The sequence below is a fragment of the Durio zibethinus genome, chromosome 27 (genome assembly GCF_047325235.1).
Source record: "Durio zibethinus cultivar Kanyao isolate XHJ-2024 chromosome 27, ASM4732523v1, whole genome shotgun sequence".
In the NCBI taxonomy this organism is placed as follows: domain Eukaryota; kingdom Viridiplantae; phylum Streptophyta; class Magnoliopsida; order Malvales; family Malvaceae; genus Durio; species Durio zibethinus.
The window spans coordinates 4,668,876-4,692,344 of NC_143188.1; the positions used below are offsets into that span (position 1 = coordinate 4,668,876).

Sequence of the window (23,469 nt, forward strand, 5' to 3'; positions counted from 1 at the left end):
TATTGATATTATATTATCATAGTATATTTAAAATTATTAATTTGATATGATATAATAATATGATATAAAAATATAAATTAAAATTTTAATATAAATAATATATAAAATTTAAATTTTATTTTTATATAAAAATATAGTATAATAATAAATTATTAATATATTCTAATACACAAATACTGAAACAGTTAAAAAGGAAAAGCACGTGCTCACCCAACAAGCAACCAGAGCAGCTCTGCTCTGTACATTTTCTAGTGGAACCCACCCTACAAAGGGTTTCCAAGTTTTAAATCCACGAACCCAAAAATAGACCTCAAGTGGATAGATCTCCCGCTCTGAAACGAGTATTTTACACGGATTCTGCATGTTCTCGACCCGTTTTCACATGGTTTCTGAGATGTCCCGTTCCCACATATTGACCTGTACATAGTTACCATAACACCCTTGATACTTTTATCATAGAGTCATAACTGAAAGGACAACAATGGGTTAGTAAATGAAGTTTAAGCAAAGGTAAAAAATCTCAGCCATTAATCTTCCTGGACCGTGTCAGGTGGCGTGACAAGACAAATTGCTACTGAGGTAATTTAAAATAAATATTATGATTCGATATAAAAATAATATAAAAATATATAAAAGTGATAAAAGTTAAAAATTTAACAAAAATTATATGAATTTAAAAATATTAAAATATACATTTTCATATTTATATAAATTATAATATGTAATTTTTATATAAAATATAAAATAAATGCTTGAATTATTAATATTTTTTATAATATAAATATATAAATTATCATGTTTACACCTCTCGTCTTCTAATCTAGCTATCATTCAGGGCTTACCTAACGAGCATTATGAAATCATCCTCCGAATGTGGTTGTTACATCACAGAAGGAATAAACCAGCGGTGAGATTAGGCTGTCAAAAAGACAAAAAAAAAAAAAAGAAAAAAGGAAGAAATAAGGTGTAATTAAGGTATGCTCTATTAAGGAAGCCCATTACATGCTGAAAGCTACTTATCCAATATTATAGCCTACGAGATCTATATGTCACTTGTTGCTATCTTCTTTGTATGATCTTCTGTGTGCAATGGTGAACTAAAGAGATTTTACAGGAAAATGGGGAAGACAGGAAAATGGCTTAAAAGCTTCTTGACAGGAAAGAAAGAAAAGGAGAAGGAAAAAGGAAAATACACATATAATCAGAATTCTTCAGTTGCCCCCGAGAATCCCACTACCCCCATTTCAATCCCACCAACAACTCCTAAAGAGAAAAGAAGATGGAGTTTTCGAAGATCTTCAGCCACAGCAACGCCTACAAAGGACTTTAATTCTACAGAACAAGTTGCCACTACTCCACCACCTTCACGGGATGCCACCGTGGACAATGAGGATGAACAAAAAAAGCGTGCCATGGCTATGGCAGTGGCCACAGCAGCAGCTGCTGATGCTGCTGTGGCAGCTGCACAGGTTGCAGCTGCTGTGATCCGGTTAACTGCTGCTGCTAATGAGAAAGCCACCGCTGCTGAAGAGGCTGCTGCCATAAAAATTCAGTCTGTCTTTCGATCATATTTGGTATGTAACTTCTCAACTGTCCACCTATATTTTGGTAGCTAATGTATCTATTTGACACATTTTGATATTGAGAATGGAAGTTGGTTTCATTGTTGTTATAACAGGCTAGAAAAGCTCTGAATGCATTAAAAGGACTAGTAAAGTTACAGGCACTGATAAGAGGTCAACTGGTCAGAAAACAGGCCACTGCTACTCTCCGATGCATGCAGGCATTGATTATAGCACAAGCAAGAGCTCGAGCTCAGAGAATTCGGATGGTTGAAGATTCGAAGCCTGCTAACCAGAGACAATCACCCCACAGAACGTCAACACCAGATCACCGGATCAGGCATGCATATCATGTAAGTTTCAATTCATTCAATCGACCATAATGTTCAATTGGGATAAGCAATGTCAAATTCATGATCTCCTTTGCCTTTCACATAGTTTTCTTGCAATTATCTGATACATTGAACATCTCAAAAAGAACATATTTCATTTCTTTTTTCTATTTCGGACCACATTCGGTCAACCAATTATGGTAAAAGTAGGTCAAAACTTACCAGGAATTTCAGAAATTGGAATTTTGAAAGAGCAGTGAGAGTTAATGCCAAAACTAGAAGCCAAACAATATTATTACTGACGCCTGAGGGAAATTTTGTGAGTAAAAGAGAAGCAGAACAGGAGTAGTTTTATTTTCATCGGTCAGAATACCTTTCTAGGTTCTTATGCAATCGATTTGCTATATGGTTTTTCTGAATGTAGGAGATTGATAGAGGAATGGAAGAACACATTAAGATTGTAGAGATGGATCCTGGTGATTCAAGGGGAAGTTTGAAGAGTAGAACCAACTATTCACACCATCCACAAACAGAACGAGAAGTGGAACGTAGATTCTCAACTCATTGCTCCTCAAATCGTGCAGACTCGAAGCAGGACAATTATCAGGTATCTCCAGCACCATCAGCTTTGACTGACATGAGCCCCAGAGCCTGCAGTAGTCATTTCGAGGACTATTATTTCGGCATAGCACAAAGCATCCCGCAATACTATTCAGCTATCTCCACACCTGATCCATCAAAACTTCCTTTTGCATTTCCATCCGTGTCATATGACTACCCCCTATTCCCCAATTACATGGCCAACACAGAATCTTCAAGAGCCAAAGTCAGATCACATAGTGCACCGAAGTCAAGGCCAGATTCATTTGAAAGGCAACCAAGCAGGCGAAGGGCATCTATGGAAGGCAGAAATCATGTCCCAAGGGCAGTAAGGATGCAGCGGTCATCTTCACTCGTTGGAGCCACTGCTCAAAACTTCCAATACCCATGGCCAATCAAACTTGATAGATCAGCAGTATCCCTTAAAGACAGTGAGTGTGGATCCACCAGCACGGTACTCACAAACACCAGCTACTGCAGATCCCTTGTTGCATATGATGTAAGTATGAAATAACCCCGAAAGTGAATTATTAAAATTCAGGAATAATTCAACATAAAAAATGATTCATTAATCAGGTTCGTGATTTCTGTGGCTGCAGCCTCATGGAGATAGGTACTGGTAGCACATCTCTCTTATCATTGGGACTGAAAATAGCGTATGAAGATATACATAAAATTAATAGTGCACGCTTCATATGGTGGGAGAAGCCAAAGAAACTGACATCTATGATTAATGTACATGCTGCTATATATGCTGGCCTGACAAATTTTCACTCCTGATTTCAAAGTGGAGCACCGTTTAAACATCCGCACCCTCTCCCCCCGTGGAGGCGTTTTTCTTCTTTGCTTTTAGATGTTTCGAACATGAATTGGTTGAATGTATTCCTTTGGCAAACCATAAGGAAACCGACTCTCCAAAAGATTGCAGGGCTCAGTTATACTGATCAACGTTACATCAATAGAAAATCTTGGTGTGATTTATTCCTTGATCATTAATTTTTTACTTTGGTTTAATGTAAGATCAACTCTTTTTCAGAAAACTTAATCTCTTTTTCTGATAATTAAATTTAAACTACCAACATTAATACTCTTTTAACTTCATTTAAAATCAGAGGCATGGAGATTTTATGTTCCCAACAATTATCATAAATTTCCAGTAGCATCCACCAGCTTCATGGTATGATACAATACTGATTTTTTTTGTTTTTTTTTTTAACGTAAATGTAATGTTTGGCTAAACCTTTTGCTGCATATATTTACTTCTGCAATTCAGCAATCAAATAATAGTGCAGTGCCTTTAATATCTCTCTTTTTTCTTCCTATAGGGTCTCGGACACTTGACACCATCTACGACCCATTTGGTTTCCAGTTTTTTTTTTTTGGTCGCAAATATTAACTAAGGTTCCATTTTATTAGTGCTTTTAATTTTGCTTTTTGCTTTTGTTATTTGTTTTATATTTGCAGTTTTTTTTTTAATTTTTTGCTTTTCCTTTTTTTATTCAAAAAACTTAAAAAAAAAAAAATACTAACCAAATGGACCCTAACTAATTAGAAAAATCAACCAATTTAATATCTGTTATAACGTATGTCATAATGTGTAAGTCCTAAAATTTGACTGCTAAACATAACAAGAGAAGTTGTCACTATTTTTTTTTTTTAATTTAAATGTGATTAAATATCTAAATCAATTTTCCTACTTAAAGAAATTTTAAACTTGACTAAGATTTTTGAAAAGAATATGTTTTAAATTTTTAAATAAAATTGGATTCGAAAGTTCGGTTATATGTAAAAAGGTTTTAGCTTCCTACAATGTCTATCATAAATGATATCAATTAATCATATATAATCTAAAATTGATTTTAATTAAATGATCTTTCTAGGCATCATTTTTATCTTTTCTAAATTAAAGCAAATAAAAATTCCTTACATTGGACAGTTTTCCAAAAATTTTTTCCCAACATTCTTAGTAAAATTTACTTGAAAATTTTCTCACTTTTAAGGGAATCACCTTCGTGTTTTCTTTTTAATTCCATTTTATAGAGAATCTTCACTTACAATTAAAAATTTGAATCTTATGAAAAAAATAAATAAATATTCCTTTTTTATTGAAGAATTCCCAAATAACCTTTCCAATATTATTTTTGGTAAAATTAAATTAAAAAAAAAACTCTTCACCTAAAAATTCTCAAAAAAATCATCTTCGTGTTTCACTCTTAATTCCATCTTTGGAAGAATCTTCACTTAAAATTAAAAATTTGAATCTTATGAAAAAGGTAAAAATTGCTTTTATTGGAACATTTCCAAATAAGCTTTATGAATTAATTTAATTGATTAAAAGTAAATGATAATTCTTTTTTATTGGAAAATTTTCAAAAATCCACCCAAGGTAATACTAATTTGGATAAACTCCTTGACTAAGAATTTTTCAAGAAATCACCTTCATGTTCCCTTCCTAATTTCATCATTGAAAAAAAAAAAATACTTACAATTAAGCTTGATGAATTAATTTAATTTATTAACAAGTAAATGATAATTCCTTTTTATTAAAAAATTTTCAAAAATCCTCCCAACTTTCTTGATGAAAATTTCTCAATTAAGAGTTCTTAAAAAGATAACCCTCGTGTTTCTCTATTAATTCCATCATAGGAAAATTTTATTTATTCGAAAACTTAATTAATGTACATGTTTTAAATATACAAAGAAACTTAAATTGAAAATTTTATTTTATTAAGACTTAATCTTTTGTTTTTATTTTTATACCAAACAATTAGAATATTTTCTAATAAAAGAAAACAAACAAGTAATGTAACAAGTAAACAAATAAATGATATATATATATATATATATAAAGAAAATTAAATATGAAAGTGAAAGACAAATATACCAGAAAACTTGGATTAAAGTTCAATTCAATACGGACTCGAGCCTGGAAAAGAGCTCGAAGTGTTTGGGCCTATTCCAAGTCAACACAGCTCAGTGGACGTCGGGTCGTACAGGTGGTGAATGGGTCAGGTACTAGCAGGTATATGTGCGGATCCAAAATTTTCCAAATGGCGTTGTTTCGTTGATAATATAAAAATCAACTTCCAACAAAATTTTTTCATTTTTATTTTCATTTCTCTGTGTAACTTTTATTTTATCCATCTTCTATCTATAAATTTTTATCAAGGATATCAATTTTACCAATATCAACGAGGAATCTAATTTTTTAGATGAATGAGAATGGAAATATGTATTACATTGCAAGTATGAGAATAAAGATTGATATGATTTTATTTTTTATTAGGTATAAAGTTCGGAATGAGTAATTTAGCCTCCCTCTTATACCTGTACCATATATATTTATATATTTTGTAAATATATTTTTTATTAAATAATCTAAATTATTATTTTAGATTAATTAGAATTAATAAATTTTTATTGAAAAAGTATATATTTATAAAAAAATTATCTAAACATACAAGATAAAAATAAAAAAACTAAAAAAATAAATTTTGGGTTTTTTTTTTTTTGAAAACTATGGGTATGAGAATTACTCATACCCATTAAATATCTGCAAGATGAGAGTAGAGATAAATTTAAAATATCTTTTATGGGTACAAGTAAGGGTGTAAATGATACATTAGTACTCGCAAACTACTCGGGTTCGATTCGAAGAAAACTCGAATTTGATTCGATTATTATCGATCGAGCTTGAGCTCGAGTAGCTCGACTTATCGATCGAGCCGAATTCGAGTTTTTTTATATCCGACTCGAGTAGCTCGCGAGCCTAATCGAGCTTTTATATTTAAATATATTTTTATTATTTTAATTAATAAAATATTTTGAGTTTGAATTCGAGTTCGAGTTCGAGCATGAATAATCGAATTTTTATCGAGTATATAAATGGAGCTTATTTTTACATATTAATCGAGCTTAATCGAGCGAGCTCGAGTAGCTCGAATTCGATCACGAATCGAGCTCGAGCTTGAAAAATAAAACTCGATCGAGCTCGAATCGAATATCGAGCCACGAGTTGTGAGTCGAGCTCGAGCTTGAGTTTCTCACTATTCGGCTCGACTCTGCTCGATTACACCCCTAGGTACAAGGATGCATATAATATAAAAATTCGTTGATGGGAATGAGGCATGCTTTACCCTTCCATACCTTACCCATTGACATACCTAAATTCAATAGACCTAAGAACAACACCATATAACCCAGAATCTGATCGACTACCTTCACCTTTTTCATCGTATGTTGTTACTGGCTATCATTATCAACCATCGTTAACTAAAAGAAACTTATTTTAGGTTCTCTATTTTATCCATTTTACACATTTTGACTTAGCCTTTTGAAAATTTAAACCAAAACTTCCAAATCTAAATTTGAAGTTTAAAACACTTAACATTTAATTCACCATATGCCACCACTCAAAACACCTAAATTGTTCTTCGATCACTTATTTTCCTTTCTTACTTGCTTAAAAATCCAAAAGTCTAAGCATAAGCATTTTCGAAACCAACCACCATTTGCCCAAAAACACTATTTTTTAATTTTCGTGAACTGCTTGTGATTGTGTTTTGTTGAAAAATTGTTGTTTATCTGTATATGCTCTCACCGTGTTAGGTTGCAAGTTTTGTGATTGTGGCTCTTTTTGTGTTTTACTAGGTTTGGGTTTTTCAAGGTTTCCTACCTTCATGTATTATTGTGTTTGTGATGAACGTTTTTGGTTGTTTGTTACATCTTGTAAGTACCTAATGGATTTTTCTCGATCTTCCTCTTTATGTTGTTAGAACTTTTTCCATCCTCCTTTAGTCTAGAACACCCTAGAAAAATCTAAAACTAATGAGCTTGCAACCAAAAACAATGAAAGAAAATGTGTTTTGCAATTTTTGCTATTGAATTGCTTGTTCTTTGTCTAGTTGGGTGATTGGGTTTAAATAAGGGTTAAACCCTAATTAAGATGGGAAAGATCACAGAAAAAGGACTAAATTTCAAAATTTTGGCATTATCCTTGGAAGGATTCTATCATAACATATAAGTTTGGGAACCTATCGTTAGACATAACTGTCATAATGATTTTGAGGTCACTAGATAAATTTAAAAATAAAAGTAATCACAATCAATTTTTTTGTGGCTATACACGATTAGCCACCTATTAAATTTATTTTTTTAATAAAATCTTAAAATTAATTAAAATTTTATTAAAAATTAATTGTGAAGTCTGCAAAATAGTTTGAGTTCATAATACAATTATGCGTGAAAAAAGATTAGCACTCTCATGGTGCCTGTTTTAAAAATGGTACAATTCATCATGCGTTATCCTTAAATCTTGTCAAAAATGTCTTGATCTTGATATTTAAAATTAATTTCCTTAAATCCCTTTTTCATTTGTCAAAATATTACTTTTTTTTCTTTTTTTTTTTTCAAAAAATTTTCTCTTTTTTATTTTTTAAAAATAATATTTCATTATTGTTTGAAAATAAATCGAAACCTTGTTATTGAAAATTTCTCAAAATGTTTTCAGTATGTTGGTAATATCAAGAGAAATCTTTTCACCTAAGGATTTTTTAAGAGTCACTACTCAAATTTTTTTAAAATCCCATCTTCGAAGATTTGTACGTTTAATTAGTTAATGCAATTAATAATCATGCATTATTATATATAGCCTTTACTTCTTTTTTTATTAAAGCTTTTATTTCATTATATTTTTATTACTTTTTAATTAAAAAAATAAATAAAAACCTTTTGTATTGAATATATTTTTATATACTCCATTACTTTGGTAGCATTTTAGAAAAAATATTTTTACCTAGAGATTTTTAATGAATCACTACTAAAAATTTCTTAATATCTCCTCATAAAAGAATTTTCATTTTCTTTTACTTCTTTCCCTTTTTCTTTTTTTTTTTTACTATTTATTTGAAAGATTTAAAATTTAAGTATGCGTAAATAAATAAATAAATAACTTAATAAAAATATATAAAAAAATTAAAAATTAAAAAAAGTTATTGAAAACGATTGGTGAAAGCTTGGCTAACGGGTCAAAGATGATCCAATCTAGTTCAAAAGTGGTTCACTAATCTGGTTCATAGGTTTAGGCAGTTTAGCATTGTTCAGGCTGGTTCAGATGCGGTCTAAGAGCGGTTCAGCTATGGTTCAGGCAGCTTAGGGGTAGTTTGGTATTGGTTCGTCTAGACCAATTTAAAGCTAGTCAAAAGGGCTAGGATGGGTTAGGTATGAATAGGTTGCGTTGTGATTCGGATACCCACACAGGTTATCTGACTTCTTTTTTTTTTCTTTAAAACTATAAAAAACAAAATTTTTTTATATCATTTCATCATATTCTTGTAAAAAAATTAAAGGATTCAACTCTCTAAAAAAAAAAAAGTCCTCTTTTAAGCTTGAACCCAGAAATCGGTCGGCCAGCCACTGTGTCGACCACCATCTACCACTATCAGCTGCTAGTTGTCGGCATCAGTTTAGCTCCACATGTCACTTAATCCTTCCTTTTAACCCTCTTTTTTCATTTTGAAGCTTCATTTTACCTAAAACTAATCCTAAATTCCTAGTCTAACTTTGAAGTAGTTGGTTTCAAAGTCAAAACCACCTTTTTCGATTGCACCAAACACTGTTTCCTCATGGTATGTCCTCCTACTGCTCAATACCTTTTTCCTCAACAAAAATTGAGCCAAGATGCCATCCTCAACTCTTTCAAACCAAAGATTCCTTTTATGCTTTGACACTTTTTTTTTTTGTTTTCTTGGTGTTGATGTTCCACACTAAGGGATGTGATTTTTTTTTTTTTGTGTTTTGTTACTTTTGGCTTTTTTTTTTTTTTTTTTGGGTTGTTGGTTTCAAGTAGTTTAGTTTTTTTGGATTTCTATGGTTGTGGGATAGAGTTTGGTGGCAAAATGGTGGAGTTTGGTTGTCTAGGTGGTCAAGGTGCTAGTCGATGGTGGTTAAAGGATTGTATAGTGGGGTTTCTAGTGGTTTATAAGGATGCAACAATGATTTTTTCTTTGGGCAGTGTTTACTAGAATTTTTTTTGGGCAAATGTTATGGCAATGATGGCTGGGGTTTGAAATAGGGGTAGTCAGGGACAAGTTTTAACATTTGGATTGTTAGTTGTTGGATGTAAGGTGGTGAAAATAGTGAGCTTGAGAGTGGTGGGTGATGGAGAGGTAATGACAGTGTTGCTGAGGGTGATCGAGATTTTTTTTTGTTTTTGACATTGTTTCTTTTTCTTTTCCCAAAATTTTGCCCCTTTGTGTTAATTTTTTTACTCAACTTTAAAAATGGATTTGGGATACTAAGAAAGTCTAGGATGATAGGTAGGGGACCAAGGGAAAATAAGAGGCCAAGTAAAAGCAAGTCTGGTCGTAGCTAAAATTTAGCTGCAAAGGTGGCTGTAGGGGATAGAGTGACTTAACAAATGAGGATTAGCAAAGTAGGATGGCTTAGTGGTGGAAACTGCAAGATAGGGTGGCTTTGCAAGGATAAAGAGGGCTAGGTAATATAGCTTGAAAAGGATAGGTGCTACGCTGTGGTATCTATTTCTTTTATAATTTTTATATTATTATTATTATTATTATTATTATTATTTAAGATAATTAAAATTTAGGTTTAAAAATTTTTGGCAAATAGGTTTTGGGTCTTAATATTGGACTCAAAAATATGATTATAGTAAAACTAAATCCAATAAAGCCCAATTTAAAAGTTTAAACAGGCCTTAATTGTGTAAATCAAAATTCTAAACAAAAATTGAGATTTACCAAGAAAAAATTAATATATACAATTGTCCATCTTCACACATTTATGAAAATTAGGAATAGGAAAAAAATATAGATAATAATTTTGCCCGAATCCATTAAACTAAATACTTTTCTTTTTTTATGTTTGTTTGCTTGTTTTTCTTTTTATTTTTTTGGAAGCTAGCATAATATACTTAAAAAGCTAACCCAAAAACTCTTTTTACTAAAAGCTTCATAACTTGTTGAAAATAAATTGAAATGAAAGCTTTTTTCATCAGAGACTCCATAACTTTAAAATTAAATTGTGATAACTTAGAGATTATGTCCGGAGGTCTTACAAATCATGACATTGAGAGAAATTCAGCTTGAAGACTTATAAATCTTACTCGAAAGACTTAGAAATTATACTCAGAGGTCTTACATATCTTAATACCTATGAATGCTCCTCTCATTAAAGGCTTTACAACTTTAAAAATTTAAAATATTATACCCAAAGGATTTATGAATTTTATCCAGAGGACTTGGAGACTTTACCTAGAGGTTTTATAAATCTCAATACTAAAACAGATTTAGCTTAGAAAACTTAAGAATCTTGCCCAGAAGACTTACAGATTATACCCAAAGGTCTTACAAATTTTTACACCCATAAATGCTCATTTCTTTAGAGGTTCTATAACTTAAAAAAATTAAAATATTTTGCTTAAAGGACTTATGGATCTTGCCTAAAGGACTTGGAGATTACATCTTGAGGTCTTATAAATCTCGATGCTAAAATAGGTTAGCTTGGAAGATTTACAAATCTTCCTTGGAGGACTTAGAGATTATGCTTAGAAGTTTTATAAATTTTGACATTTATGAATGCTCTTCTAAAAATAGGTCTTGAAACTTTAAAAAATCTTATATGAAATCCTTATAAACGGAGGTTTTGAAATTTAAAAAATTCAGTATGAAAATGGTTCCTCATAAAAAAAGGCTTTGAAACTTTATAAAAATCTTATCATTTTCAATTCTCAAATCATCTCATAATCATGATTAAAACCAGTTTTTGTTTTATAAACAATTATTTTTTGAGTTTGAAACTCTTTCCATTTCAAAATTTCTAAGCTTCATATCTTACAAGCTCATCAACTTTCACTTCAAGAAATTTTCTTTCAAATCTTTAACACATATTTCATTATTTAAAATTCATTTTCATTTTTTTTTTTTTACAATTCCCTCTTTCTTTGTAAGTTTTTAAAGAAAGATTTCTTCGTTTCATTTTTTCTAGAGCTTGTAAATTGACAATTATGGTGATTGATCATAATAGTGCAAATGTAAATATGCAAATGTCTATTTCAATGATGTGAATACAGATGACTTTACAAATTACAAATGCACTATACAAAGATTTGAATCTAACCATTATTATTATTATTATTATTATTATTTTGTAAATGCTCACTACATGATGTGAATACTTGTATCAAAATGATGTAGATGCCCTCCTAATGATGCAAACACAAATATCCTTACCAATGATGTTTTATTTTTCATGATGCAAATGCCGCTTGCGAATGCTAGTGCAAAATTCCTTACCATGGGTGCAGATGCTAAAAAAGTTCTTCTTTTTAATTGCAAAATTATTTTTTTAATTCCAAATCATTTGATTATTCCTTTTTCTTTATTCGAATCATTCTTCATCCTCTTTCCAAGAGATTTTCCCTTCCCTTCGATCCCATCTTTCTCTTTGTTCTTTTTTTATTTTCAATTTTATTAACATTTTTAGACCCAATAATACAACATCATATGATCAGCACCCACTCTATATCTAAAGGCAAATTCGAGAAAACAAACCACAATGTTTTTTCTACTTTTTGAGTGCATTTTGATAGAACTTAATCAAACATATCTTCTCATTTCAGAAAGAAACATTATCTTTTCTACGTTTTCTTTCCTCAATATCTTATGCACTTATTCACCCCTTGTTTAGAAAATGATCTCATTTATTCTCACTAAAGAAAATTTTTATTTTTTCAAAATACTGGTTTTTCAATGTAAATATTTTATTTCATAAATCAAAACTCATTTTATGTTGACACAATCCTTACCAAATGTAATTTTTCTTTTACACCAAAATTAATATCTTTACTCCCTACCAAAGTGCCTAACAATTAACTCAAAATTGACCACCAAAATTGCCTTACATAACTAAATTTCATGATTAAAGAAAATAAAATATTAAAAAAAGTGCCTTTTAAGTCTTTTAAGAATGGGTGTTCACTATTATGTATGAAAGAGGTGAGCTTTTCTAAATAGATTAAATAATCTATCATATTAAGGTTTTGGTTTATTAGGAATTGCCTCACAACTTGATAAAAAAAAATTAACAATATTTCATCTAGGTTCATGAATGAAACATGAATTTTTTAAAAATCAAACATGTTTGACATTTTCTTTAGTTTCTAAACATGGCATTTTGATTGATGTTAAGACCTACTGTAACCAGCTCAAGATTGTGAATGGTCATTTACGAATAGAAGAAGAAGGTTTTAATTTTGAAATTAATCATTTTGATGGATTTTAAACTTTCAGGGCATCAACATTTTTAAATTTTTCAAAAACCTAGGTTGCTTCATACTAGCTTCTTTTACTTCATTAGGCATCAAGATTGGCTTTAAAATTTTTAAATTTGCTCTACACTACCCCTTTTTAGGGTTTCACCCTAAAGCCTAATTTTTTTCTCTTTTTTTATTTTTTTTATTGATTATTCCACCACGCACTTTAGAATTTAATTTTCATCCAATGAGTTGATTGATCAAATGGGTAGCTTCATAATGAAAGCAAAAGATTCACAACTTTTATGAAAATTCCTCAAAGGAAAGCTTATCAATTTAATCATCCATACTTGATTCAAAATGGACTTTTCTAAAGATTTGGGGTTTTCAAAGAAAATGGTAGATAGGACCAAAATAAATATTTAAAGGTGATCAAACCAATGATCATTTTAGGACATTTATTTTTTCATTTTCTAATTTTTGCCACTCCATTTTATTTCTTTCCTTTTCCCTTCTTTTTTCTTCTTTTCTTTTGTTCTTCTTTTTTATTTTCTTTTATTTTTTCACTTTCACTTTCTCTTTTGTTTCCCTTTTTTCTTTTTTCTTTGAGTGGCTTTCAAATTTTTAAAAGCTTTTTATAGGACATTTGCCCTCAACATGGAGAATTTCTTCTTGGATCTCATCATACTTAACCCTTGAATACATCATTCTTTTATCCCCTAATATAGAGGATGATCTTTGGTTAAAGTTCATTTAGAATAAATTTTTCAAGCACGAAGGGATAGTAAGAGGATGATTTTCATGTTTATAAAAAGATAGTGAAAGATGGCCATTTTCATCTCAAGCACAACCACTTAAATCTAAAAGTAATTTTTTTTAGAAAAATGAGTTTAAGAGAAAAGCTTATTTTTTTCAAAATTTTCTTTTTTGAGATTTTTTGGTTTTGTTGGTTTCCTTCTCATTTTGAGTTTTTTGGTTTTTTCTTTTGGTTTCTTTCAAAATTTTGGGCTTTCTTCAAAATTTTCAAGTTTTGGTTTGAATTTATTCAAATTTCTCAAGTGCATGATATCATAATCAATTTTGCTTTTTGTCTTCCTTTATTCCTCCTTTTTTTTTTCTACCATTTTCTTTATGCTTATAGAATTTGTACACAATTCATGAAAAAATCTCTATCTTGATGTACCATTTGAAAGAGGTACATATGATGATGGAAATCATGTTGAAAAGGTTTTCAAATTGTTCATATCATCATATTAAAAGAAATAGTTATGGTATAAGTCAGGTTGTCTTCAGGTCAATGACTGGTCTTACTTTTTCGATTAATATGGCCCAAAACATTGAACAATGATCACTTTAAGAAGGGAATTGAAACATTATGTGTTTGTAACCATTTGATGAGTTTAGGTGGTGGCTTTATTGTTGAAGAACAAGCATAATCTTGGCACATATCAAATTACTAACATCAGATTTTATAAAAAAAAAATCACATTTACTAGATTTTCAAGAAATCCAAAAAACCTTGTTCAAAGTAATTGTTTCATTGGTCATTGCCTAAGAAAAATTATCCCTTTTTATATGTCATGGTATGATTAGGTGAAGATAGGATTAAGACTTGTGCCCCCTTGAAATATTAAGTTTTTGAGTGGATTTCATGAAAACGTTTGCAAATAGGTATTTTTTGGGGCAAGTCTATTCCAAATATTGATCAGTAATTCTTCAAAACTTGTCATGATGAATTTGAAAACCATTTTTTTATTTTTCACTTCTCATTTTTCCTTGATTTGGAAAGTATGCTATATGATTTTTATTTTTGAACAATTGCTTAAAAGAATAAATAAATAAATAAATAAAAATGAAACTAAAAACTATAAAACACTCATTCAACAATCCAATAATATTGATTCTATGCAACAAATACAACCTAGCAATATCATGTGCATGTCATACATATGCATACCAAATAAAATTCTAAAAGCTTAATAACTGCTCTTTCTTAATCATTTAAGACCCAAAATTCTTTTTCATAACTTAACTCATCAAATTTTGCAATTAGACTCAAGGTAAAGTAAATTTACATTGCTCTATAAGCTTCAGAGTCAAAATACTATTATTAACAAAATCCTTAATCTTTTTTTTCAACTACGTTCAATTTTTATTTGAATGATCAATCGCCTCCATATGAAAATCACATTTTTTACTGTGATACCTTATTTTGTTTGAGAGTTTTTTTGAAATTGAAATAGGCCTTATACCATAAATTGGGCCTTGATCGAAAAGCTTTGAGCACAAGAATTAAGAGCTAAAAAATTTTAATTTTTAGTTTCAATTTTAGTCCTAATGTTAATTTTGGTATTTAATTTTAGTTTTATTATTTCTAGTCAAAAGCAAAAAAAAAAAAAAAAAGTAAAGCTTGAAAACCCAAAAGAAGAATAGTGTGAACTGAAGATCTTGGATTCAATGATTTGGTTTTCTTGGGGCTAAATTCATGTAAAACAAAATCACATAATTGAATCAAATAAAATCACAAAAATCATAGATTCTGAAATTGATTATTTTCCAAATTGAAATAGCTTGGAGCCCTGTATTGAGGACTTAAATTTGTGATCACAAAAAAGAAAAAGAAAAGGGAAAGCCCACCAGAAAATGGGTGAGTATCGATCTATACTCAAACTTTTTAGTTGGAATTGGTGACTATCTGCCATTATAGAATAAGGGAGACTTCCACGTAGTCGTGTCTTCACCCATTAAGGTAATTTTCACATTTTGTTTATTTATATTTTTTTTTTATTTTTTTGACTTTTTTTTATGTATGTTTAAAATAAAATTTAAAGATTGTGAGTTTTAAATTATGAATTTTTTATTTCATGGGTTTAGAAATTTTAAATTATGAATTCTATCAAACTATTTTGAGAATTTCATAATGAATTTTTTAAAAAATAAAATAAAATTTTTAATCCTACCAAACTATTTAAGGATTTAAATCTTGAATTAAGTTTTACCAAACTATTAGAAGACTTAATAAATTTTTTAAAAATAATAATAATAGAATTTTTAATCCTACCAAACTATTGGATGATTTAAATATTGAATTAAGTCTTATAAAAATATTAGGGGACTTAATGAAACTTTTGTAAAAAAATAATAATAAAATTTTCAATCATACCAAACTATTGGAGGATTTAAATATTGAATTAGATATTTTCAAAATATTGGAAGGTTTAATTGATTTTTCTTAAAATAAATTTCATGCACAATTTTATCAAACTATTGGGAGATCTACATCAAAGTAAATCTTACCAAACTATTGAAAGATTTTACTAATTATTTCTTTAAATAAAATTTAAATGAATTCGATGACAGAGTTTCTTCAGAGTGGGACACTAATCTCCATAAATACTCTAAGGTAAGGAAATTATCTTAAATTATTACCAAACTATTGGAGTAATTTTAGGCTTAATTTTTTATAATTAAATTATTTGGCAAATTATAAAGATGTTTTTAGGCTTGGATAACTTGAAATCAAATTGGTACTATCATTTATATGGGAGTTGTGAAGATGCTATAACCTTTCTTATGTGTAATCGTACTCCTGAACTTAAATATGATTTTGTAGACTAAAATCTACCATTTAAAGATACTTATGTCAAGCTTGGGACTTTTCTTTAAAATGGGATAAATTCAATTAGGTGGCCAATTGCACCTAAACAAAAAAGATTAGTGGCGATTCTTAAATCTATGTCTAGAGGTAGGTTTACGGATTTATATATTATGACAATTTGGCAAATTCACTGAAAAAATCGAGAGTTAGGCCAGTTAATGATTTCTTGTTATCTAACCCTATCTTAATAAATTTAAGAATTTTTTCCTTATTTGTATTATTTATTTATTTATTCATTTTATATAAAATTGTCATTCATTTGCACATGCATATCATGCGTTCTACATCTAAGTTCTATCATTTACGAGGGAGTAAAGTACATACGTCTTCATGAGATTTCATGTCTTCGTATGGGCTAGCGAGAAACTCCCACTCAAATTGAACCCATTCTATTTGTAGCCTATAATGAGTGATGATTGGAGTGTCTTACTAGTCTATAGTAGATAATGATGTAAGAAACAATTTAAGAACCATTAGACTGTCAAACCTTTGAACCTAGCATATAAATAAACCTTAAAGGTTCGAACCTAAGTTAGAGTCATGCCTTCCCTTGTGTTAGAAAATCCTAAATAGAACACATGATGGGACATTTATTTTGCTTGTAAATTTATATATTGTTCTTTGTATATATTATTTGCATATTAACCCTTTCTGTTGTTCTCTATACATATTATGTTGTTCTTTGTATATATCATGTTTACTAACCTTTTTTCTATTGTATAAGCATGCATTCACATTATTAAATCCTTTTTATTGCATTTGTGCTTTCATTCATGCATTATTCCATTTCACTTTTTCATATATTAAAAGATGTGAATGTTTAATTGTAAATTGAAGAGTAATTTATTACATTGTTGTGAATATGAATTTTTGTTTTTACTATGTATTACATATATGCATCCATATAACACCATTATATGTACATTATTCCATTTGTTTAGGGCAATCTTTGCCTTTCCTGTTTTGTATATAGTTGTGAATATGAATTCTTACTATGTATTGCATACATCTATGTAAACATCTTTGTATGTATGTTATTTGTGTGGGAAAATCTTTACCTTTTCAATTTTGTGCATAGTTTTGGATATGAAATTTTGTTTTCATTTATATATTATATACATGTATTAGAATATAGATTAATGTAAACATTTATGTATGTAAGTTATTTCATTTGTTTGGGAAAATCTTTGCTATTTCAATTTTGTACTTATTTTTGAATATGAATTCTTGTTATTACTATCTATTGCATACATGTATTTAGGTATACATTTTTGTATGTATATTATTTCATTTGTTTAGGGCAATCTTTGTACATAAATATGAATTCTTGTTTTTCATTACAATTTGCATGCAGGTATTTGTGTATATATTTTTTCATCCATTTGATTTTTGTTTGATAATAAAAACCCACACAATTTCTTTCCAAGATTGAAAAATGATCTTTTTAAAGAAAAATTTTCATGGAAACAATCTTAAGAGAATTTGAGATTACTACCAAGAATAAACATATATAGTTGTTTCACTTACCATTTTAGATTCCAATTCAGTTGAACACCACACCACTTAAAGCCTAACTTTCATATGATCCTAATTTTCACTTGACAAAGAAATATTTCTAAGTTAGTGATCTTTATTAAGGCTATGAACAATAAAGTTTGAAAATTCTTGTTTGAAAAATTCTTTATAAGCCAATACATGAGGCTCTTTCTTAAATATTCTAATTTTTGGCAATTTGATAAGTGTCAAGACTATTCTAAATACATCACTACCCATGTTTCTTTGCAAAGCCTAAACCTCTCCAATTTCTTCCTCATGGTAGAATTATTGAAAATACCTTATCTTTTCAATATCCTTGTTTGACATCTTGATTTATGCAACATTTATTTTCTCTTTCTTTCAATACCTTAAAATTTTCCTTTTTTACCAACAAGCCCAAATTATCCAATTTTTTCAATATCTTTTCTTTTAGATGACATCGATTTCATCTTTTTGTGTGTGTTGTAAAATGAAAATTATTATATTGGAACTTCATTTGATGTAGTAAGATGATACTTTGAGCTAGAGCTATAAAAAATAGAGAGAGAGAAAAAAAAGCAAAAGAAAAATGAAAAAAGAATTGATTTAACATCATGCACATAAGATATTCAAAAGATTCCAAGATCAAAGAAAAAATCTACTCTTGAGAATTGCTTTTTAATAAAGGTAATCATATTTGATATGAAAAATGGCCATGTTTCATATTCCTTTCTCAACAAGAAAATATCCATTTGTTACTCCTTTTGAGCATATTGAATTCTTTTTAGAGAAACTCTAACCAAGGATCACCTTACACATTGAGGGGCAAGAATATAAATAGATTTATTTAAGAAAGTATTGGATCGATGGTTAAAGACAAGGAAAAGAATACCTATGGTCAAAAGGCAAGCTTCAAAATTTCGTGCAATTTGTCAAGATGTGGAAACTGAAGAAAAAAAAGAAAAAGAGAAAAAAATGAAAATGCATGTTTTAAGAAGTGGAAAAAAGAAATGTCATTGAGAAAAGAAATGATCCTTAATTGATTACCCTTAAACACAATTTGGGCCTATTTATGCTTTTCTTCAAAACCCTAAACCCTAGCTTACATTACATATTTTGAAAAGTTCATTTTGATTAAGTGTGGCTATCTAAATTGAAAATTTTTTGTTTAAGAAAATCACCATCACTTTTGGATTTTAGATGAATTTTGAGTTTTCAAATGCATGATGAAATAGTCAAAAAAAAAAAAAAGAAGAAGATAGAATGAATTTCTAAGGTGAAAACCCAAAAGGGCAATCTAGAACAAGTTTGAAAGCAACTCAAGCAAGTTCATTAAAGAAAGTGATTTTGAAGGAACCGATGCAAATTGAAGACCTTTGAAAAATTGAAGAAGATAAACCCCAGTCTAAAGATTTGTTTTCAGATATGAGCTTTTCTTTCTCTTATGAAAAATTTTAGCCTATCGTAGTCAGTCTTGACATTTGTTAAAATACCCTATCTCAAGATTCCAATGGAGTGCCAAAATGAATTATGTTTTAAAAAAGATTCAATTTTTAAGTTTAAACTTTTGTTTATGAGCCTAGATGAAGAAATATTGATTTTTTTTCAATGACAAAGTCCTTAATAGCTGAAATCTTGATATGCCAAACCATTTCATCCTTTTAGAAAGACCAAAATCCTCCTAATTCATTATGGATAGTAATCACCTACTTTTAAGAGATTTAAATGTCACATGTTGATACATTTTGGTCATGAAAAAGTGATATATTGGGTAATTTTTTAGGCAATTGATTGCCATTCTTTTGGGAGTTTTTGAAAATTTTTGAATTTAAAGTGTTTTATATATGAATTTTGATGGATGTGAAAAAAATAATTTTCAAATCAATATGACATAGTGACTTTTCCAGGGCAACAAAATTGCTTTGTTTTGATAATTATTTTTGCACTATTTGGTAAATATATAAGTCTTTGTTGTGATAATTACTTCTGCAGAATTATTTGGATATACATTTGCATCTTTTGGGGAATTTTTAAGTTGCATAGTTGATTGGACCATGCTTCTACATTATTTGGTGAATATTTAAACCATTGTTTTGAATATTGCATTTGTATCATTATTTGTTTGTAGCATCATCTATGCTATTTGGTGAATATCTAAATCATTGTTTAAATTGCATTTGCATCATGGTTAAGGCATACATTTGCATTATGTAGTGAACATTTGAATCATAGTATAACATTTGTATTATTATTTAAGACATGCTTTTGCATCATTTAGTGGAATCTAGATTGTTGCATTTGCATCATTTATAAGGCATTTGCATGACATTTGTCTCATAGAAGAATTTGACTTTGATTGGAAAAAACTTTTGACTTTTAAATCCTTGAATGAGAAAGATATTTCATGATATGATTTTTTGGATAAGGAAAATTTTTCAAACTTTTAAAGTCATAGAGAATTTGTTTAAGGGAGCCTTTTTTTGAATGAGAATTTTTAAAATTTTGGATGTGAATCTCTAAAATTTTTTGAATGTGAACATTAAAATTTTGGTTGTGAAATATTAAAGTTTTTAAGTGTGAATTTTTGAAATTTTTGATGTGAATCTCTAGGTTTTTTGAAGGAAAATCTTTAACTTTACGATGTGAAACCTTGAAAATTTTCGATTGAGAATTTTGGTTGTGAATCTTGAAATCTTTGATATGAATCTATGAATTTTTTATATGAAATTTTAAATCTTCTAAATGCGAATCTTTGACTCTTATCTATGAAATATATTTTGCAAATCTAAAGTTTTTGTCAATCTTCCATTTAAAGTTCTTGGGAATCTAAAAATTTTTTGAATATTTGATTTTTTGTAAACCTAAAATTCTTACGAATCTAAAAGTTTTACAAAATTTTCAATTCTTGTGAATCTGAAACTCCTACGAATTCTTGAGAACCTGAAATTTTTATGAATTTAAAAGTTTTGCAAATCTTACTTTCTTGTGATTCTAAAAGTCTTTGCGAATGTAGAATCTTTGCGAAACTAGAACCTCTGTGAAACTTGGAATTCTTGTGAATTTGAAAATCTTTACGAATCTTGAATTTTTTGCGAATCTTAGAGTTTTGGAAATTTTCAATTTTTATCATGAAACCTTGCAAATCTTTGACACAAACCCTTGAAATTCCAAATTGTGAATATTTAGATTTCAAGTTATAAAAAAGTTTTTGATTTTTCTAAACCCAAACAAAATGATATCTTTGGTTTTTGCACAATTCTTGTTTCATAAAAATTGTGAAAGAGAGGCAATTATAAAGACCCTATTTTGTCTAAGAATTTTTTTGAATTTGAAATGGGCCTTATGCCATAAATTGGGCCTTGATTGAAAAGTTTTGAGCCCAAGAATTAAGAGCTTGAAGATTTTAATTTTTAGTTTTAATTTTAGTCATAATGTTAATTTTGGTATTTAATTTTAGTTTTATTATTTCTAGTCAAAAAAAAAAAAAAAGGTAAGAAAGCCAAAAAAATAAAAAAGGAAAAAAGAAAGTTTGAAAACCCAAAAGAAGAATAATGTGAAGTAAAGATCTTGAATTCAATGATTTAATTTTTTTTGGGGCTTAATTTATGCAAAACAAAATCACATAATTGAATCAAATAAAATCACCAAAATCATAGATTCCAAAATTAATTATTTTCCAAATTGAAATAGCTTGGAGCCCCTATATTAAAGACTAAAATTTGTGATCAGAAAAAGAAAAAAAAAGGAAAACGCATTAGGAAATGCATTAGTAGCAATCTATAATTAAGCTCTTTAGTTGGAATTGGTGGCAGAGCTTTTTGGTTGGAATTGGTGACTATCTACCACTATAGAATAAAGGATACTTTTACCTAGGCTTGTCTCCATCCGTTAAGGTAATCTTTACTTTTTGTTTATTTATATATTTTTTCATTTATTTCACTTTTTTTTTAGGTATGTTTAAAATAAAATTTAAAGATTGTGAGTTTTAAATTATGAATTTTTTATTTCATGGGTTTAGAAATTTTTAAATTATGAATTCTACCAAACTATCTGAGAATTTCATAATGAATATTTTGAAAAAAATAATAATAAAAGTTTTGATCCTACCAAACTATTGGAGGATTTAAATATTGAATTAAATCTTACTAAACTATTGGAAGACTTAATGAATTTTTTAAAAATAAAATAATAAAATTTTTAATTTTATCAAACTATTGGACGATTTAAATATTGAATTAAGTCTAATCAAAATATTGGGGGACTTAATGAATTTTTTGTAAAAGAAAAATAAAATTTTTAATTCTACCAAACTATTAGAGGATTTAAATATTGAATTAAATCTCACAAAACTATTGGAAGGTTTAATGAATTTTCTTAAAATAAATTTCATACATAATTTTACAATAAAATCTTATCAAACTATTGAGAGATCTGCACCAAAGTAAATTTACCAAACTATTGAAAGATTTTATTGATTTTTTTAAAAATAGAATTTAAATGAATCCGATGATAGAGCCTCTTTAAAATGGAATACTAGTCTCCATTAATATTCCTAAAATAAGGAAATTATCTTAAATTACTACCAAACTATTGGAGTAATTTTAGGATTAATTTTTGATAATTAAATTATTTGGCAAATTATAAAGATATTTTTAGACTTGGATAACTTAAATCAAACTGGTATCATTTTTTGGATGGGTGCTATAACTTTCATCACACCTACACTCTCAAACTTAAATCTGGTTTCATAGACTAAAATCTACCATTTAAAGACACCTAAGTCAAGCTTCGAACTTTTCTTTAAAATGGTATAAATTTAATTAGGTGACCAATCGCACCTAAACAGAAAAGATTAGTGGTGACTCCTAAGTCTATATCTAGTAGTAGGTCTATGAATCTATATGTTATGATAGCTATTTGGATCATATCTCTTTGTCGATAGATTTGGGGTTGTTTTCAAAGGCACAAGAGTGAGGTGCCAATTTTCTATCAGCAAAAGCAAAAGATTAGAAATAGGGATTGGGAATTTTTTTTAACAATTTTTTTTATCTTTTTTAGCTTCTTCTTGGATGAGTGGTAGATCTAGATGCAAGGACTGGACATGAGCAATTATTTGAGGCTATAGGTTTGCTTGAAACTTTTATTGGCATGGTTAGGGATTTAATAAGGCATTATTTCTGGTAGGGTAATAAAAGTGGTAGATTGGGTGAGGATAATATAGAGCAAAACTTCTATCTTGTTACCTTTCATGGTTTACAATTTTCATATTTCTTTCTTTCCTGGATGTCTTATCTTTCTTTTCCTCTTTATTATCGAGCTTTTCCATTCTTGATTGCATTCTTTATTATCTCTTTGAAAATTATCATGTTTCCAATCATCTTATCATAATAAGGTGCTCAAAGAGTGTTAATGAACAAGACAATGATTTTTTTGAAGGGGTATCTAAACTTGGGGGGTCACATCTCTCCACTTTTAAGCATATTCTTTAAAGCTCTTAGTAGCTTTTTTTTTTTTTCTATATTTTGCAAAGAC

At 28.9% G+C, this 23,469-nt stretch overlaps 1 protein-coding gene across 2 annotated transcripts; it reads left to right on the plus strand.

Annotated features, from left to right (window-relative positions):
• The first annotated feature begins 978 nt into the window (after window positions 1–978).
• Window positions 979–3,571, plus strand: LOC111280045 (protein IQ-DOMAIN 19-like). Of its 2 annotated transcripts, XM_089756427.1 has the most exons (4): window positions 980–1,574; window positions 1,679–1,915; window positions 2,319–2,993; window positions 3,094–3,571. In XM_089756427.1, the coding sequence occupies exons 1-4, from the start codon at window positions 1,119–1,121 to the stop codon at window positions 3,115–3,117; spliced, it is 1,392 nt and encodes a 463-aa protein (XP_089612553.1). In that variant the 5' UTR covers window positions 980–1,118; the 3' UTR covers window positions 3,118–3,571. The 2 variants fall into 2 exon arrangements, with proteins under 2 accessions (XP_022722932.1, XP_089612553.1); XM_022867197.2 differs by lacking the exon at window positions 3,094–3,571 and having other exon boundaries at window positions 979–1,574; window positions 2,319–3,008.
• Window positions 3,572–23,469: the final 19,898 nt, after the last annotated feature.

What these genes read in the sequence shown, in the direction of transcription:
- LOC111280045 (XM_089756427.1), top strand. Translation starts at nt 1,119, where the DNA reads ATGGGGAAGACAGGAAAATGGCTTAAAAGCTTCTTGACAGGAAAGAAA. An exon ending in CTGTCTTTCGATCATATTTG is followed by an intron (nt 1,575 to 1,678) that starts GTATGTAACTTC and finishes TTGTTATAACAG; the next exon opens with GCTAGAAAAGCTCTGAATGC. An exon ending in GGATCAGGCATGCATATCAT is followed by an intron (nt 1,916 to 2,318) that starts GTAAGTTTCAAT and finishes TTCTGAATGTAG; the next exon opens with GAGATTGATAGAGGAATGGA.